At 39.5% G+C, this 19086-nt stretch overlaps 1 protein-coding gene across 12 annotated transcripts in view; it reads left to right on the plus strand.

Moving 5' to 3' along the window:
* ICA1 (islet cell autoantigen 1) overlaps positions 1 to 19086 on the plus strand; it is a 141481-nt gene that overhangs the window by 22021 nt on the left and 100374 nt on the right. For all 12 annotated transcript variants that reach the window (XM_068550595.1, XM_068550598.1, XM_068550594.1 and 9 more), the window contains 3 exons: positions 1358 to 1430; positions 7065 to 7188; positions 11135 to 11333. In XM_068550595.1, coding sequence (XP_068406696.1) covers positions 1358 to 1430; positions 7065 to 7188; positions 11135 to 11333 — 396 coding nt within the window. The remainder of the gene's footprint in view (positions 1 to 1357; positions 1431 to 7064; positions 7189 to 11134; positions 11334 to 19086) is intronic.

The following is a 19086-nucleotide window of genomic DNA, read 5'->3' on the forward strand; positions in this document are numbered from 1 at the left end:
TCTTGAACATACTTTTTTTTTAACGTCCTTGCTCCTATGTTCAGGAATTACTATGTGTTCATAGTTTGTGACCCAGAATACTGTTATCAAGCATTTGTTAAGGCACATACTCAGACTGCTGTTTTGTTTTATGGTAAAGGGTTTTTGTTTTTTCCCTAAATAGGTAGAGGATGAAGTGTAATGAAATGAGATTTAGTAAAATTTATACTCTACATGACCAAGATTTATCATATTAAGCATTCATAGGAATGGATTTTAATCTTTTAAGTATATATGCATGCATTCATTTTTATTAGAACATTTGGTCATTTATATTATGAAGCCAATCTTCTGTTTTGACTCAACTGTGAAGTGCTTTGTAATACCAGGGCATAATTGCTACACCACCATGGCCAGTAAGCCAGGGGAGAGAGGAGATTGCCTTGCCCTGCTTCCCTGGATGGCTCCTCAGAGACATAATGTTTGTCTGCCAGGTTTTCTAATTGATAGCAGCCCTGGTCTCTGAGTTGGTGGACAGAGGATGGAGAAAGTGTGAAGTCTCTGCTCTGTCTTCTGTTTTTCTTTTAAAATTTTTATTGGAGTATAGTTGATTTTACAATTGTTCTGTCTTCTCTTGAACTGTCTCCATTTCTGAAGCAAAGACCAGAGCCACCATAAGTTAAAATCTAGTTAGATTCTTCTCCATACAGCCCACCTGCTTTTCCCTTAATTTTCTCTGTTATGGCCATAGCATGACATTAGGTTTCTTCTCTGTATATTTTACGAAATAATTGGGAAAATGAGGAGTGATAGGAGCTGCTAGCTAAACTCCATTTTACCAGATCTCTTCAAAGCAGACAGAACATTCAGCTGATTGATATTTGTTTGTTTTTATAGAGTTGTTTAAGCATGCTGTAAAATGCATTAGGATCACAAAATAAGCTAATGTTGTGTTTTAAATATGATGCTTAATTGACAGATCTTCCATTTGAAAAAAAAAGACAGTAAGTGGTAAAAGAAATAAATTCAATTATGAAGGAATATTGGGTCTCTGGTTTACCAAGTCCTCTAATTGGGCCCCTCACTTAGGATTTCTGGTTTTCAGCTATTATTTCAATGTCTGGAGGAAATCATCCTTCTGCAGATCTCAATTTAGATCGCAGAGCTGATGAATTCTAATAAATATAGAAAAATAGGAGCATATTTAAAAGCTTTGATCACATTTTCTTTTCAGTACACCACGTAACACCAAGCTTATTTAGGCATACAATCTTGCTTTTAGTGGGCAAACCAAACGCTATGGTTATATTCAATATAATTATTTTTTATTTCACTGCTGTCTGTTTTGTTTAGCATTTTGTTTGTATTTTTATTATAGCTGTTTCACTCGATTCAGAGAACCTGTCTGGACTTGTCTAAAGCAATTGTACTCTATCAAAAGAGAATCTGTTGTAAGTATGCCATAAGTGTGAATATTGACCAAATAGACAGTAAGAAATTGGATATTTTGCCTTAATATATAATTTTATAAGTTTAGGAAGCAAGACAAGGAAACTACGGTTTAGGAGTGTCTGTCTTTGCTCTTTAATTGGTGGGGTGGGGTCTTTAATCATTTTATCAGAAATTCTTTACATAGGCTGTTTTTCAATGCAAGTACCATAACAGAAGAATTTTACATTGAGTCTACCATGGATAAGTGCGTGCCATTTATTTTCCTAATTATAAAAAAATTTTCTCAGTTTTATATCTTGGGATTTGGCATTGTTTTTATTTGATTGCCCAGGCTCTCTTATGTCCAATTTTGTTCCTTTTAAAGTGACCAAATGGAGAGAGAAGGCACTTACAGTTAATTCATTGACTATATTTTGTTGACAGTGCTTCTTCCTGAACATTTTCTATTTCAGATATTGGGTTTTTTAGGGAACAAGATTTTCCTATGGTCATCCCATCTTAAAATCATTACCAACAAAGTTGTCTCTGAAATACCAGATACCAAGTTGGATGTTAGTATGTTTTTAAATTTCCATTTGTAGGTCATTTAAGAGTACAATTTCTGTATTTCTGAGACTAAACTATGAGAAGTTTGTCTGTTTCTGACTACTGCCAAACCCCTTTCCAGTAATCACAAATTAACAGTTGGGCATTTTCCTTCATTATTAATCTTTTATGAAGACTGTTTTTCGGAAGTACAAAATCCTATGACTTAGAGGCAGAATTTTGTAAATTATCTGTGTTACTGTTTACTAAGTGTTTGAGCTAAGACTTCTCCAGGGCTAGAACTCCAGAGTCTTGGGTATGAGGAAATCCAGACACATGACACACTGCCCCCAACATTCCTCTGTCCCACATCCAGTCAGTCACAAATGCTGGTCCATTTTGTCACCTACTTTGCTTTCAGATTCTCCCTCCGGTACCTCTTCACGGCCACCGCCTTAGTTCAGGCCACCATCATCACTCTTACTTGGTTTGCTGCATCAGCTTCCTAACTGATCTCCCTGCCTCCACTTTTTCCTTCTCCAGCCCATCATCTGCACTGCAGTCAGAGAGCAGTCAGCAATCTCCCAGAGCTCCCAGTGGTCAAAGCTGGGACAATTTGAGCAACAAAGTAAATAACTGATTGTATTAGGTTATAACCCATGTAGTAAGATAAATGTCCATTAAGTGTGTATGGAAATAAACAAAAAAACAAACTGACATTTTCATGATATTAAGTCTTCCTATCCAGAAACATAGTTTATATCTTTTTAGTTGGGTACTCTTGAATACTGCTTCACAGAATTTTAGAATTTTTCCTTTACAGGTATTGGGTATCATTTTTTGGATTTATTCTTATTCACATAATATTTCTTTGATACAGTTCTAAATGGAATCCTCTCTTTAATTATGTTTTCTATATTTTTGCTGCTGGAGAACAAAAATATATCTGACTTCTGTGTTAAGCTTATATCCATTCACATTATTAAATGCTGCTATTATTTCTAAAAAAAAAAAAAATGGGGGAGAAGAGACAGTTCTTGCTTATAAAATAATTGCAATTAATAAATCTAGAAAGAATGAGGGAACCACAAAATCACCATTCGGTAAACACCACAGTAAGAACTGTGGCAGGCAAGATTCACTGAAAGATGTTATAATTAGTGAGTGAAAGTTTGAGGAGAAACTGGATCTTTACATAGTCTTCTGTATTTACCCCCCAAATTTTTAATAATTACAAAAGGAAAAAATCATAATTTTACAGTGGGGAAATCCAGTAGACATGACATGAACCAAATGATGGAGGTTAACACCATCAGTAATAATGTGTGTTGATCTCCGGTAGCCCTGATATGAAACACTAAGAACGGCACTCCACCTCTGCGGTTTCCTTCCCCCAAGTCTGTAACCCCAGTCTAATCATGAGAAAGCAGACAAACCCAAGTTGAGGGACAGTCCACAAAATGCCTGAGCAGTACTCTTAAAGGGCGTCAAGGTCATAAAAGACAAAAAAGCCTGAGGAACTGTCACAGGTTGAAGGAGACTAAAGAGACTTGACAACTCAATGTGGGATCCTGGAACAGAAAAAGGACATTAATGGGAAAACTAGGAAAATTCAATAAGATTGCGGTTTAGGTAGTGGTATTGTACCAATGTTATTTTCCTAATTTTGATCATTCTACCATGGTTATGTAACATTAGGGGAAGAAGGGTACACAGGAACTCTGTATCCTATTTACAATTTTTTCTATCAGCCTAAAATTATTTCAAAATAAAGGTTTTTAAAAAATGTACATTGGGGCTTCCCTGGTGGCGCAGTGGTTAAGAATCCGCCTGCCGATGCAGGGGACATGGGTTCGAGCCCTGGTCCAGGAAGATCCCACATGTCGTGGAGCAACTAAGCCCGTGTGCCACAACTACTGAGCCTGCGCTCTAGAGCCCGTGCTCTGCAGCAAGAGAAGTCACCTCAACAAAGGGTAGCCCCCGCTCACCGCAGCTAGAGAAAGCCCACGCACAGCAAGGAAGACCCAAAGCAGCCAAAAATAAATAAATAAAATAAATAAATTTATTTTAAAAGATAAATAAATAAATAAAAATGTACGTTGGATCATATTGCTTCTCAGCTGAAAAGCCTCCAATAAACACTTAAAGTAAGATGTATACTTCTACTCCATGGTTTACAAATTCCTACACAATCTGACCCAGTTCACCTCTTCAGCCTCTTTTGCTCTTACGCACGATGTGACATGAGGCCTTTTGCACTCACTGTTTCCTCCATCTGGGATGTCCCTGCCTTCATTGTCTCTAGTGGCCCCTTATCCTTCAGAGCTCAGCTTAATGGTCATCTGCTCAGAGATGCCTTCCCTGACCACCCAGCCCAAAGCAGCTACCAATCACTCTCTCTTACTCGCCACCCTCCCGCCCCCAATCTGGTATTTTTCTTTTTGTGTTTTGAGTTTGTTTTGAGTTTTGTATTTTTTATTTTCTGTCTGCTGCCGCTTGAACATAAACTGCATCAGAGCAGGGTCTTCATGTGTCTTGTCCACCTCTTTATTCCCAGTGACAAGAACAGTGCCTAGTACATATGAGATCATCCATAAATTTGTGCTAAGTGAATTAATGCTGCCAAGGTAATTGGTTTTGTAGTTCTTTGGTTCCCTTTCCAGGGCACATCTGAAAATCTAATTAGGAGTTAAACATGAATAGGTTTTTATTTGTCTCTGAATTAAGTCCCAGTTGAGTGAAACCTTATAAGTGGAAACATTTGAGTTATCTGATACCTGTATTGCACCTGAATTTTAAACATCTATAAATTTATTTCAGTATTTGAATTTTAAAATTAAAATTAAGGCATGAACATCCCTTCTTGGAAGATGACACAGTCATCACTAAGTCATCCAACCTGGAGCCTGATGCCACTCAGACTTCTTCCACCACCCTCTGAGCAGCACTGCCCATTACCAGATTTCAGCGCTTAAAATGAAGCCTGTCTTCCAGTCCAAGTTTAATCCTCGAGTGTGTAAAATAACCAAAAATGAATTCTCAAGTGCTTCAATCTACTTAGGTTTATTTCGGAAAGAGTACATGTCACCACCCTTGTAGTCATTCAGGTGCCATGAATTGGTTTCTTCCTAGCCTTAAGTTCATGTGTTCATTTGTATGTGACTTGAGGTTTCAAGGTAAAAAAGGTGACAGTAGCCTCATACTGTTATAAACAAAAGTGTGAAATTTTTCCTTATTGTGCAATTGAGTGAGTCCCATATTAGTAAGTGGAAAGGAGGAAGAATGGAAGGTATTAAAAAACAACAAAACTTCATATAATTATAGGAATTTAAAAAAATTACCCAGAACCAGGACATAAATATCAGACAAACATTTAAAGTGAAGTAAAGTATACAGCGATAACAAGGCAAAAATTATAGTTAGTTTAATTTCACAAGCATTTAATTAGTGCCCTGAATAAGACTTTATGCTCAGCCTTGGGAATCCATAGTTTGGATGAGGTCCCTGCCCTGAGAAAGCTTAGGTTCTCACGGGAAAGATAGACACGTTGCCCACCCACGGACACCCCAGTACCAGGTGCCGAGAGGGCGCTGCTGTCACAGAGAAAGAGGGATCACCTGCTTCACAGAGGAAGTAGCTTTTGAGCTAGGCTTTAACCAATGAACTTGATTTTGAGAAACAGAAGAGGAAGGAGGGTAGTCACTGACCATCAGGAAGAATGGATTCTAAAGCCTCTTCTCCGTGGAATGTTGAGTGTAAGCTAGTCACAAATTAATAAGGAAGCAGTAGTAGCTTTAACCTTCACTTTTGGATTTCTGGTTCCTGGCTAATGTTATACAGCTGTTGCTGGGGGGATAGTTTCAGGAACAGTATGCATTCTGAAAGAAGTCTGGATTGTTCATGAAAACAGACAAGAATCCTGGTAGCATCTAGAAAGCATTTTTAGAGACAAATGATTGGTAAATGTGTCAATACAGAAATGTGAAATAAGAGTAGTGTTCAAAGTGTGTCCCTAGCAAAGTCTGTGTTCAGAGAAAAAACATTCTAGGAAGCTCAGTGTCACTGCTTGCCTGCGGCTCAGCTGTTGGTGAATGTGTATTTGGACCAGTAGCTGCCTAGCAGCCCACGCATCCATTGTGTGGATGCACTGCATTGATTAAATCAGTCCCCAAGGTAGGGAAAGAGAATGTTTTGCTGCTATAAATAACTATGCTATGATTATATCTGTATATGCATCTTTGTGCCCATTTTACTACTTCCTCAGGATGTAGTTTACTCCTAACAGAAGTACAACGTCAAAAGATGTATACAATTCTGACTTTTTAATATTTACTGCCAAATCAGTCTGTAGAGAGCTTGTACCAGTCACTTTCTCACCAGTAGCGCCCTCTGAGGTTGTCTTTAAAAAATAAGGCCAAATATATGCAAATATTGAATCATTATGTTGTACGCCTGAAACTAATACAATGTTGTATGTCAGTTATACCTCAATTTTATAAAATAAGAACAAAGAGTAAGGTCAAGATTAGGCATTAGCAATTCAGATTGGGTTCCAGCTCTGCATTTTAAAAATCCACCAAGTCACCAACTTAATTACCTACATACCTTCAACCTCCACCCCCCTGCTCCAGCCAAGACCTATGCCATGGGTAAGGTATTTGAATTGCTTTACAATCAAGTGGAATGTAACTCAGAAAGCAGAGATCAAAAAGTCAGGAAGAGGGAATAATAGGGGGAAACTGGCCCTACATTATAGGCAGCCACCAAAGATTCCCACAGTCATACTTGACAAACCCAACTTTTTTATTTCAGCTCGAAGCAGCGCATTATCAGCTCGTTTTTCAGTACAGAGGTCATTTTCTGGTTCTGATTACAGAGCACCAAACGCACTGACAGATGCACTCAAGTGAATTTGATCTCTCGTTTCGTAAATGGAAGAACAGCATGAAAGTTAAATGCGGTGGAGGCTTACCTTGTAGCCTGCCACTTGGATTTAATTTCATCTCGTCTTTGCCTCTAGAAGAGAGAGGACCTTGTGATTTGTCTCTCTCCTCTCTGTAATAAAAATGTTCATTGTTCATGGCTCCTTTTGGTCTTTTCTCCATCAGTCTTGTCTCAAGAAGAAAACGAACTGGGAAAATTTCTCCGATCCCAAGGCTTCCAAGATAAAACCAGAGCAGGAAAAATGATGCAAGCGACAGGAAAGGCCCTCTGCTTTTCTTCCCAGCAAAGGTGTGTGGCCTTCACTGGGGCTCTGTTGTTGGGGGAGGTCTCCTGAGAACCTGGGACCCACTCATTCATGAAGGGAACCTCCTACTAGTCTTTAGAAGGCTCTTGCCTGAGATTGAGGAGCTCCTCTGTTCACAGTTGTTAGTCTGTTCGTACTTAACTCTGATTCAGATAACATGTGTAATCTTTTTCCTTCCCTATTAACTTTTAAAAAATGTTTTCATATTTCTTCTGGTCTATAGTTATACACCAGTCACCGTGAGTGCTATCCTAGGCTTATATTTGACCTTCAGTGTTGCTCATAGCAATCCATCAAGTCCCCTTCCAGCAGCTGACTAAAGCAGGAGCCTAATGAGACCAGGCAGAAGGGTTCCCTGAGTGCCCTCTGGGGGCAGTTAACTTGAGAGGGGTGCTGTTCAAGATGCCCTCCACGGTTCTGCTCAGACCCTGGATCAGCAACATCAAAAGCCTCCCCTGAGAGTTTGTTAGAAATGCAGAATCCAGGCCCCACCCCAGAATTGCTGAATCCAAACCTGCATTTTAATGGGTCCCCAGTTGTTTTCCATGCACATTTAAGTTTGAGAAGCTCTGGTGCAGAGAAAATGGTAATAGATCAGTGATTTCTTTTTTAACACTACCATAACATAACGTTCAAGGTCCCTGTAGAATAAACAGGAGCCACTGCATAGAGTCACACTTTGAGAAGGTGACATTCCTTCTCTCCTCCTCCTTCCTCAGTAACTAACAAGCCCCCCAAAATGTCACTCACTAATATTAGGCAGACTTTATACCTAATTAAGGCTTGTAGGTAGTCTCCAAAAATATTCGGGCCACAAAAATTTCACTCACCCAAACTGTCCAACATTTTCTTCTGCTGTTAATTTTTCCTTACTGCTTTCTCTCCCAGTGGGCCAAAAGCAGGCCACCACCTGTTACACAGGTGTTCCTATGAAGATCCAGGAAAGGTGGGGTGGAAAGAAAGAGAACCAACTGTGTTCATTTTTCAGTGGTTCCCCCTCCTGAGCATTTTGGTTCTCTCTAATGACATTTGGACCCCAACTTTCATAGTTGAATGCAACAATTTCCAATAGTTCTCTACCCCAGTTTTCCAAGAGAAGTGTTTGTTTATAATCTTGAATTGCACCTTTTAATCTTATTTATAACTGTTTTCCTTGCAAAAATAATACATACTCATTCTAGAAAAATTTTAAAACAGGAACAAACCAAAAGGAGAAAATTAAAAACAACTCAAATTTTGCTAATAGAGATTGACTTGCTTTTAACCCCTTGATAGATACCTTCAATGCATATTACGCTTGCCCCAGTCTTACAAGGATCATTGATTCTTGAAAAATCTTTCATAAATTCTTATATATTTATTTATAAATATATAAGAATTATATATTTCTTAAATTATACATATAATTATCACTAATTTCAGTGGGAAAAATTCTTATACATACCTTCATGCCAAGATTAACATCCTTTTATGGGAAACAAGCCAAATCCTTGGACACAATCACCACAAGAGTTACTGTTACTGATCATATAATTATTTTATAATGTTGCTATCCAGTTATACACTTTCATAGTTGTGTACAAAGTTATCTCACAAAGCATATGGTACCTTAAGTTTATATAGTCTAACCTTTGGATACAGATAAAAACAGTAAAAGAAATCAACCAAAACAATGTAAATGATACTGTAAACCAGCAAACTGCCCTGTATCCATAAATTAATGTAGCTTGGACAGCTTGTAATTTGGAAGGTGGCCTCCTGCGAGATGACTCTGATTCCATGGTACTCAACTGCTCACCAGGCACATGAAATCCAAACTAGTCCTCTGCACGTGAGGAAAGTAGGAAGACTGCATAAAACTCCCATAAAGTTGAATTCTCAAACCTCGAATGGACATAATTTGGGATTTGCCAGAATATATTTGTAATATAAACAGCAGCATACCATACAATTTTTGAATAGTATTGCATACTGATTATTTAGCAAATTGATTTTTTGTTCAAATAATCCTAACTTTTTTTATGTCCATATATACCTTTTTAAAAACGTCCATAGCATAGTATTCCATTATCTGGGCATGACATGATACATTTAACCCAAGCCCTCTGTCCACTAGTGTCCACTTCTACCTTTTCCCACTAAAGAATAAATGTCTTTGGATTAGACCTTTAGGTGCTTTATTAATTATTCCCATTGGGTAGATTTTAATGAATGGAAACGTGGGCCAGTCTTTCACTGAAGTTTGATGTTTCCAGTTATTGGATTTTTTCTTGGTGTAGACTCAGTCCCTTATACCACAAGTGAATGGGTTTTCACCTTTCTGATTTTATATGAAACAAGTTACAGAAAAAAATGAGGTGACTTTATATTCCTTTTTCTTTTCTTCAAGATTTTAACATCTATCATCATGTCATTATATCTTCAAAGGTTTCTAACTTTATAACAGTCAAAGAATTCGAGAATATTTTATTCACAAGACTCTGTTTCAGCCAGTTTAGGAAAATTGGCAAACTCTAAAGGAAGACATAAAGGAGACCAGAAATGAACAGGATCCTTAGAGGAACAGCTGAGGACTCTTTCTTTAAATAGAAGTCTCCAATTTTATAAACCTTCATACCACCATTTGTTTTACTGACTTATTTGGTAGTCATTGCTACAACAGCCCATTCAGTTTGATGAAAAGTGAGTATTGAGTTTAATCCAATGGTGATAAAACACAAGCTTACTTTATGGCACAACAATATGTTTTTGAAAACAGCCTGCAACACCTAGGTAGGATGATGTGAGCAAGCTATTTTTAGAGAAGTGCTGAATATTTAACAATGATGCTTTACAGACAAGAGGAAAACCAGAGAAAATAGTAAAAGGAATTTTTTTCTTTTAAACAGTTGATTGCCCCATCTATAATCTTAGAGTGCTCTACATATGTCTTCAGACATTGATGGAACTGCCAAGGGCTGACTTCAGCTCACTGACGCCATTTTTCCCTTCACCATAACAAGTTTGCAGTTAAATTGAGATGTAAATACTAATCTTTTATTTTTTGAACCTATGCCCCACAGCTTCATGGAGACTACTGTATTTTAAGAGTATAATTCATCTGACATTACTCATTTGGGGGAGGAAGATGAAAGAAGCAGTATCCTCCTTCCCCTCCCAAATAAATATTTTATCCAAAGTTTGATATGCATCAAACAATTTTTGCTGAATAAATAACGGTATGTTATGGCCAATATTATAATTATTTTATACCCACTTCGTTGTATAATATACATTCATTTCTGGTGTAGTATCCTTAAGTTTTTTTTGTTTTTTTTTAATAAGAATCAAATCACATAACCTATCTGAAAGTGCCTAACACAGTAGACCCTCAGTAAATGTACTTCTCCCGCTTCCTAGACCATTTAAGACGCTTCTGTTCATACTTCATTCTCTGGACTATTGAAGCAAGCAGCAGATGCCCTGGCCTTTGGAGAGGAATCCAGAATGGCCTAGACAGGGAGACCTCATCCTGCACACATCCATGCCTTCCCAAAGAGCCAGGCTTCAGGGAGGCAGAAGGCAGGGAGTGGCCAAGAGCAGAAATGGGAAATAGCCATGCTTTGACCTTCCTCCGTTGACACAAGATTGGTTCCAGCTTTAAACAAGTACTCTGCCCAGGCATGAGGCCACCCCCAACAATACTGATGGAGAGACTCCCCAGTGATACAGTTAAATAACAGTAATCTAAGGGATCAGCACATGGATAATCATCTCTGGTTGACTCATCAGTTCACATACATTTCCGTTACAATTCAGCAAGTATTTCTGCAGCCTCGACTATGTTTCAGGCACTATTCTAGGCTCATGAGTTTAAGACTGGTAAGCTATCAAGGATTCAAATTGCTGGCCCTCTTAGTTTCAAGATTGTGGCTTTACCCTCTTGTCTAGGTTGGCCTTGCGAAATCCTTTGTGTCGCTTTCACCAAGAAGTGGAGACTTTTCGGCATCGGGCCATCTCGGACACTTGGCTGACTGTGAACCGCATGGAGCAGTGCCGGACTGAATACAGAGGGGCATTATTATGGATGAAGGACGTGTCCCAGGAGCTTGATCCAGACCTCTACAAGCAAATGGAGAAGTTCAGGAAGGTAGGAGATTTCATGAGGGGTACCCAAAAGGGGTACCTGCTGGAAGGTAATGAGATGTGATTTGAATCCCTCTAGTAAAGAAGATGTAAATCAAAAGCACCAAGGATGCAATTAATCATTGCTGGTGTCTCTTTACCTGACAGAATACCAATTAATGTGATCTATAATTCTCTAAGGATAGGATAGAAGAGACAGCTGGAAATTGCTGGGATTTAGTAACTGGTTTTAATTAAAGTCAGATTTTCATATAATGTGCACTTTTTGTAAGGCTGTCACTTGTAGATGCTTTTTCATGCATAACTAAAAATCAAGATTAGACCAAATGAAACTGGAAGGTAAGAACAGACTATTGGGGAAATCCTTTTTAATTGCTAATGAATATTAAAATTAATAGAGTAATAATGCTCCTTTGTTGCGTTTAGTTGTAGGATTAAATAATGTGGCATTGACTCCATCTGCAGTAGACCCTTTAGCTATTTGTATGGGCAAAATAGATAGCTGAGGAGATGGATATGCTCTTAAATTTCCCTGAAATGACTGGTGAGCAGCAGAGGAACAATGTTTCATTGTTTGTTTAAGTGTCCCTGTCCCTTTAGCTGTTTGGAGATTTGGTCCTGCTAGGATACATGGCACCACTAGGTGGCAGTCATACACTGAATATTTATGAAAATGCAGCGAGATTTTGTGTGTGTGTGTGTATAACCTTGGTAGGTCTTTGTTTGGTCGACTTGGATATATTTCAGGGTACGAAAGACCAAAAAATCAAGCAAATGTTAGGTTTGACATAATATTGTGTCAATTGTCTAACTCATTTCAAATGATCCATTTGTAATTGTGGTATTGCTTAAAATACCTAGATTTCTAAGTACATCATTGCAGAGCTGTGAATGGGAAACCCTGCTGGTGTGCAGGAGGTTAGATGTGTGGCATGTGGGAGGATGGGGGGGAATGTGTGGAGTGGGGGAAAAGAGGGACCTTCTGTTGCTTAAGAATAGGGTCACCAATTGTTGACCCAGGTATTAGATTGACACAAATTCTTTTAAAAGGCAAGTTTTACTTTGGTTTGTAATTTAGAATCCATCTCTAGTAAGGGACTCAGAGTCCGTTTTCTTTCTGATCGTAGATGGCATTAGTGTGTTAGCAATATCCAGTGCCTTAGTAAGGCAGGTTTCAGAGCTCATGGAAAATCGGAACTTAAAAGAGCTAGTGAAACTCACTCATTCTATAAAAGAGAAAACCTAGGCCCCAAAATAGTAAATAAAACTTTTCAAAGGTTGATAGCTAGACGTTGGCAAGCCCAGGCTACATTTGAAATTTCCTGACTTTTTAATCATGCCGGTAATTTGGTTTGTCTTTGACACTTTATTTGGGGATTGGAGGAGGATGGAGTGGAAAGGTTAAAAAAGGAAAAAGGAAACAAAAAACCCAACATTATCTGCAGGGTGTAATGCCAGTCACTCTATCTGTTACCTCCTTTAAGGCTCACAATAACCAAGACACAGATTTTATTTTACACAGGAGGAAAATGATACCTAAGTAACTAGCACAAGATCAGACAGGGAAATGAAAGTCAGAATCCTAGAAAATATGCATAATTTTTTCTTTAAGAGAGGAAAGGAAGGGAATTAAAGAACATACCTAAAATTGACAAAAGCATTTTCATATTCATTCAACAAACATGTATTGTGCACTTTCTATGTGCTAGGTAATAAAGTAAACATAAAATTATTCTGGAAGGCAGGAGAATTTCACGTGAAATTGTGTTTATTTGGTTTTGTTTTGAAAGGTGGTTACTAGCTGTGTAAGGATGAAATAAACCAAGCCCTTTGTCATTTGGTTTGAATGTTGAAACATTACCCACTCTGTAGTGTCATCAATCTGTCGATTTTGGAAAATATGGGTTTTTTTTAAAAAAAAAATCCTTTGCCATGCAGAAGTAGCCAAGGCAATGCCTTACTCCACAATCCCATGTGTGCTGGATTTAATTTAATAGCTGAACATGGTGTACTTAGAATTTAGGGAAATAATTTTTTGAAAAGAAGTCTGTATTCAAGTGTATATTTGATTAGACTAGACTCTCCACAAGGACAGGGACCCGGTTAGTTCTCTTTACTGCCACAATCCCAGGGCCAGCCCAGCACCTGGTCCAAGTTAGCACCCGTATCAGATGGCCAGATGCCAGCCATGGCATTTGAGTGCCAGATTCATGCCTTCTCACACCTGTAGAGCGTTCCCACCACATGCAACTGACCTTATAATGTTTTGGAAATTGATATATACGGTTTTGCAGGTAAGAAGTAGCATTATTAGTTTGTGGCTTGCTGCCCTCTTTGGAATGAATTTAAATTGTGGAGGTTGCTGTTTGCATGGAGTTCATAACATGAATCTTAACTTTGAGGCAGCTTTAGTGTTTTGTCCCAGTGGGATTCCATTTTAAACAGAGTCTCCATTTATCTCTCAGGAAAGTGTTACTGAAATGTGTTTTCTGAGTCCTCTGGGAGAGTGGTCCAGCTCCTTTGGAGTCACCGTGGGAGGGGGAATTTAGTCTCCTCAGAGCCAGCTGCCTCCCTCACATTCTAACTGATGAATCCTGAACTAAATGCTCTTCTTTGGGTTCATACTTTCTGAGGAAACAACATTCTAATTCATACTTCACAAGTGTGACCCTCCCCCCCGGCTGGTTGCAATCTTTAGTGTGTACTTATTCATTGATTCATTCATCCAGCAAATGATATTGAAGCCCACCTTATGCCAGGCCACCTGCAGCGGGATACAGTAGTGAGTAAGCAGACACAGAGGCTGCCCTGCTGTCCCGGGCAGTCACTTGGAGACAGAGCAAGTAAACACGGTGTGGTAAGGTGAACTGTTGTCTCAGGTAGCACATGGTGCCACAGGAACACCCAGGACGGGCTTCCTGGAGGAGGTGGCATCTAAACTAGCCCTGAAGGATGAGAGGGAAGGAGCAGGGTGGAGCTACTAGGGACAGCAGAGCAGAGTGCCAGTCTGAGGAAGCAACGTGGACAAAGGCCTTTAGGTGAAGGCAAACAGGACGAGATTAGCTCCTTTTAGGTCCCTGCAACCGGAGTGTGAAAAGCAAAGGGGGTGGGGGGCAGATAAGCAGACCACAGCTGAAGGGACATCTCCCTGTGGGCCGAGGGGAATGAAGGGTGTTGAGAAGGGGAGGGGAATGATCCAATCTGTGTTCTCACAAGCTCTCTCAGATTTCAGTGGGGAGAAGGGATTGGAAGGGCCCAAGCCTTGAGGCTGGGCGAGCCGCAGACGAGACAGGGGTACCCAGGGAATGAAGAGGGAAGTGGACCAGAGAGAAATAAATGTCCTGTTCTGACCTCCGTGAGACTGAGTAACAGCACCACGTTAATTACAGAGCTCTTCATTCGTTTTTAGAAATGAGCAGAATATGTATAAATAAATGAAGAGCAAGATCAAATGTACTTTCACTTCCAACCAAGGCTTTTTTCCTAGTGTTTTCAAGATGCTAAGCAACTTTTTAAATAACACGCAGTGAGCATGACTGAAATGATGAATGAAAAACTTAAAATTAAACAAAACAAAGGATCTGTTTTCATTCTGGCACCCTTTGAGCACACGGGCCGATGACAGAGCTCTCGGTGGCAACGTTAATAAGCATTTATTAAGTGCCTATCTTTGGGGATGGAAATACAAAGAGGTGGGAAAGCTTGATCTCAGCCCTCAAGAAGGACCCTGCTAGTCATCTGTTCCTTGTCAAAATTACCATGGTAAACAAGACACCTGGAGAGTGGGGCCGTGTGTAGCTCTTCTCCTAAAGACCAAATAATGGGAAATGGTGGATGAATTTAAATGGGCAGGGCTGGGGTGCTGTTGCCATTGGAAACCGCTCCTGCCGGTGTGATTCACCCCAGGAGGGAAATGGATGGGAGAGGAGGCCACAAAGTATTTTATGAGCAGTTACAACGTGTGATATATGTGCCCTTTGAAGGCAGAGTAAAAGGGTATAACTTAAAAATAGAAGTCAGCTTCTTGTAGCAGATTACATCAGCTTAAGTTGTGAGCTCACAGAAGAGCTTTTGCAGCCTGATGCCCTTGAGAGAGTCCTCCTGGGGTCAGTTAAGTGTCTTGTTTTTCTTGAAAGTCAGAAATGGGATAGAGGGTAATTATTATAAATGGAATAAAAGCTGTGCTAGGTGTAAGAAAATAGTTCTGAATCCTCTAAAGAGATAATATGGGAATGTATATGTGGGCATTTGGATTAGTAGTGAGTCCTTATAGACAAGGACAAGGGAACTGGCGTTTTAATGAGGGCCATTTATTAAGTGGCTTAATGAAATCCTATAGCATTTGTCTTGTGTTTCATCACCATAATTCAAAAGGGTATCAAAAAGGTATTGTAGGGAATGTGAAAGATACACTGGTGTTCTTAAGCTTGTATCTATTTAAAAGAATGCTACATTTTGGAGAGCTGTGAATTCACTAGACATATTATCGAAGGGTATGTTACGGTGAGAAGGTTTGTTAACAAATGGTGGTGGCTTAATAGGTCCGGACATATTAGAGTCATCTGTCAGTGGTGTCCCTGTGTCCCCACTGAAGGTTTGGGTCTGTAGAGCTTGATCAAGGACTAGTAAACAGCAGTATTGACATCAGAGGGTTTTCTTTTCTGTGGACAAAGACATGGGTTAATTAATTTGACAGTATCATTAATTACTGCTGAAATCATTGGTCTTTGTCAGAGGTCGGGCTCTTTTAGCAATTGAGGGCAGGTCCCATGGGATCTGGAGATGCCAAGTAACGCAGGCGTGTCACTGCTCAGCCATCTCCCTGTTCTGCAATAAAGGCCTTTCCTTTTTGCCTGAGCCATCCAGCTTTCAGGCTTAACCCAGTGTTCTGCCTCTGTTCAGGGCCAAGGGCGGGGCTCCACCCAGCAAGTTGTGTTGAGTGAGTGTGGAAAATGTCAGGATTTGGTCCATACAGTAGACCAGCAGTAAGTATCTGTGAAGGCAGTACCTTGACTCCCAGGGCTTTGCCCAGTTCATACATAAAAGCGGAGGGAGGATTTGACCCCTTATCTCTCTGTCTTTTCTGGTTCTAAAATTCTCTGCACTGGCTTGAGTCCTTTGATGAGGTGAAAGTTCCTTTTGTAAAACTAACACACACTATCATATCTGTTTCACAACCCTCCATTTTCATTTGTTGGTATTTGATGTGTGCTCCTTATTTGTTTTGGTTGTTTAACTAGGGTGCCTGTTTTTTGTGGTCCCCAAGAAGATTGAATCTAGCTGCTAACCTCCACCCTTGAGTTGCTGTTTCTTTATACTACCTAAACGCCAAAAGAAAAACATGCTATTTTCACATGGCACAACGGGGAAGGGAACAGATCATTATGCCCTCGCTTTCATTTCTGAATTTCATGAGATGAGGCCTTTGCGGCCTTGTATGTCTTTATTGATTTTCTCCACTGAACTTGGTGAAGAGCAAAAATTAGTTTCAGGGTTAAGCCAGGACCATTTGGAAAAGCATGCATGAAACAGCTAATTCTTGCAGAGCCGGTGGCTGGCTGGCTTCTGCTAGTGACTGGAAATGGAGAGGAGGAAGGAGCATGACCTCAGAGTGGGGTGGCTCTACGCTCTGTCCCCGGCCCTGCCTACACCAGCCGTGACAGCTCCGATTGGGGTAATAAGCCGGTTGCAATTTCTCATCCACTAAAGGAGAGGATAGGTACTAGATGATCACCAAGCCCTCTTCCAGCCGTAATATTTGTACTTTTCCTCTAAATCGTTAAGCTCTAAAATCATTAAGCTCATCAGTAAAGAAGTATATACACTTGAGCAGGGCTAACACGTCCTTTTGTGTAGTGTTTTCCTACTACAAGCAAGTTATGGTCTTGTTGCGTTTGCTTGGTCCTATTGCTGTTGCTCTAATCTTGGACTCTGGAAAACAAGAATGTTTCACTCCTAATTCTTGGGTAGAGGAGCCCTTGGTGTTTACAAAGTGTGAATATTTGTCTCTTATTTAGATATTAATACTTTCGTGCGGGTCAGAAACCTGTGGCCCACAGGCCAGCTGCCTAATTTTGTAAGGTTTTTATCGTTAACACAACCATGCCCATTCATTTACTTATTGTCTGTGGCTTTCACAATTCCACGGCAGAGTCGAGTAGTTAAGGACAGAGACTGTGGTCTGCAAAGCCAAAATATTTATGTTCTGCCCCTTTACAGAAAAATGTTTGCTGTCCTCTAATTTATAAGCACCTCCAGTACATGTTGAAGATGGTTTTTGATCATAAAATGTACCATCTTAACCATTTTTAAGTGTCCAGTTCAGTAGTGTTAAGTATATTCATATCGTTGTACACAGATCTCCAGAACTTTTTCATCTTGAAAACCTGAAACTCTATACCCATTAAACAACCACCCTCCATTTTCCCCTCCCCCAGCCACTGGTAACTATCATTCTACTTTCTGTTTTTAGGAATTTGACTACTTTAGATTACCTCATATAAGTGGAATCATGCAGTATTTCTCTTTTAGTGACTGGCTTATTTCACTTAGCATAATATCCTCAAGGTCCATCCATGTCATAGCATGTGGCAGGTTTTCCTTCCTTTTTAAGGTTGAATAAACTATTGTATGTATACACCACATTTTATTTATCTGTTTATTTATCAGTGGACACATTTGGGTTGCTTCCATCCCTTGGCTATTGTAAATAAGGCTGCTACGAACATTGGTGTGCAAGTAACTCTTCAAGACCCTGCTTTTAATTCCAAATACGTAATAAACAAATATAATTTATTTTTAGTGTTATAATTTCTCTTTAGTGTTTTATTTAATCCTGCCATTGAATAAAATTGAGACTCAGGCTATGCAAGCAAGGAGTCATTTGATTTTGATGTTATCATCTTGGAAGATACTATCTACACATACTAATTCATAATTCAGGGACTTCCTTGGTGGCGCAGTGTTTAAGAATCCTCCTGCCAATGCAGGGGACACGGGTTCGATCGCTGGTCTGGGAAGATCCAATATGCCGCGGAGCAACTAAGCCCGTGAGCCACAACTACTGAGCCCCCATGCCACAACTACTGAAACCTGTGCACCTAGAGCCTGTTCTCTGCAACAAGAGAAGCCACCGCAATGAGAAGCCCACGCACCACAACAAAGAGTAACCCCCATTCGCCGCAACTAGAGAAAGCCCTCGTGCAGCAATGAAGACCCAGTGCAGCCAAAAAAATAATAATACACTTACTTAAAAAAATAATTCATAATTCATATTGTCTAATTTCTATAAGAATGATAAATATTTGGACTTTTTAAAAAATAAATGTATGTAATACCGTAAAAGCTAACGTGTCAGCTTAAAGTAGATTTCTTTCCTCTGTCTTGAGAGAGGTATAAAATCTTCGCGTACGGCATTTCTCTAACTGTTTGAAGGAAAAGATTGCTTAACTCTCAAGTTTCAGAATGGACTCTGGGCAAAAGTTCATTATCAAAGTGTGAACTGATCCAGTCCAAAGATAGTCTTCCTTTTGCCAGATTGTCTGGCTTTTCTTCCTAAGACTTACATGTCTTGGATGGCATATGCAAGCCTGGTCTGTAGAATTTCATGGATGATAATATACAAAACATACAGATTTTACTGAGTAGAACCATCAGGTTCCAGATCGAAATCTTATAACCATGGCTTTCTCAGTGCCTCAGCAGCTAGAATCTCTCGGATGAATTCATTATTTCCATGTTTCATCACATTGTGTTTT

The sequence above is a fragment of the Eschrichtius robustus genome, chromosome 8 (genome assembly GCF_028021215.1).
Source record: "Eschrichtius robustus isolate mEscRob2 chromosome 8, mEscRob2.pri, whole genome shotgun sequence".
Taxonomy (NCBI): Eukaryota; Metazoa; Chordata; class Mammalia; order Artiodactyla; family Eschrichtiidae; genus Eschrichtius; species Eschrichtius robustus.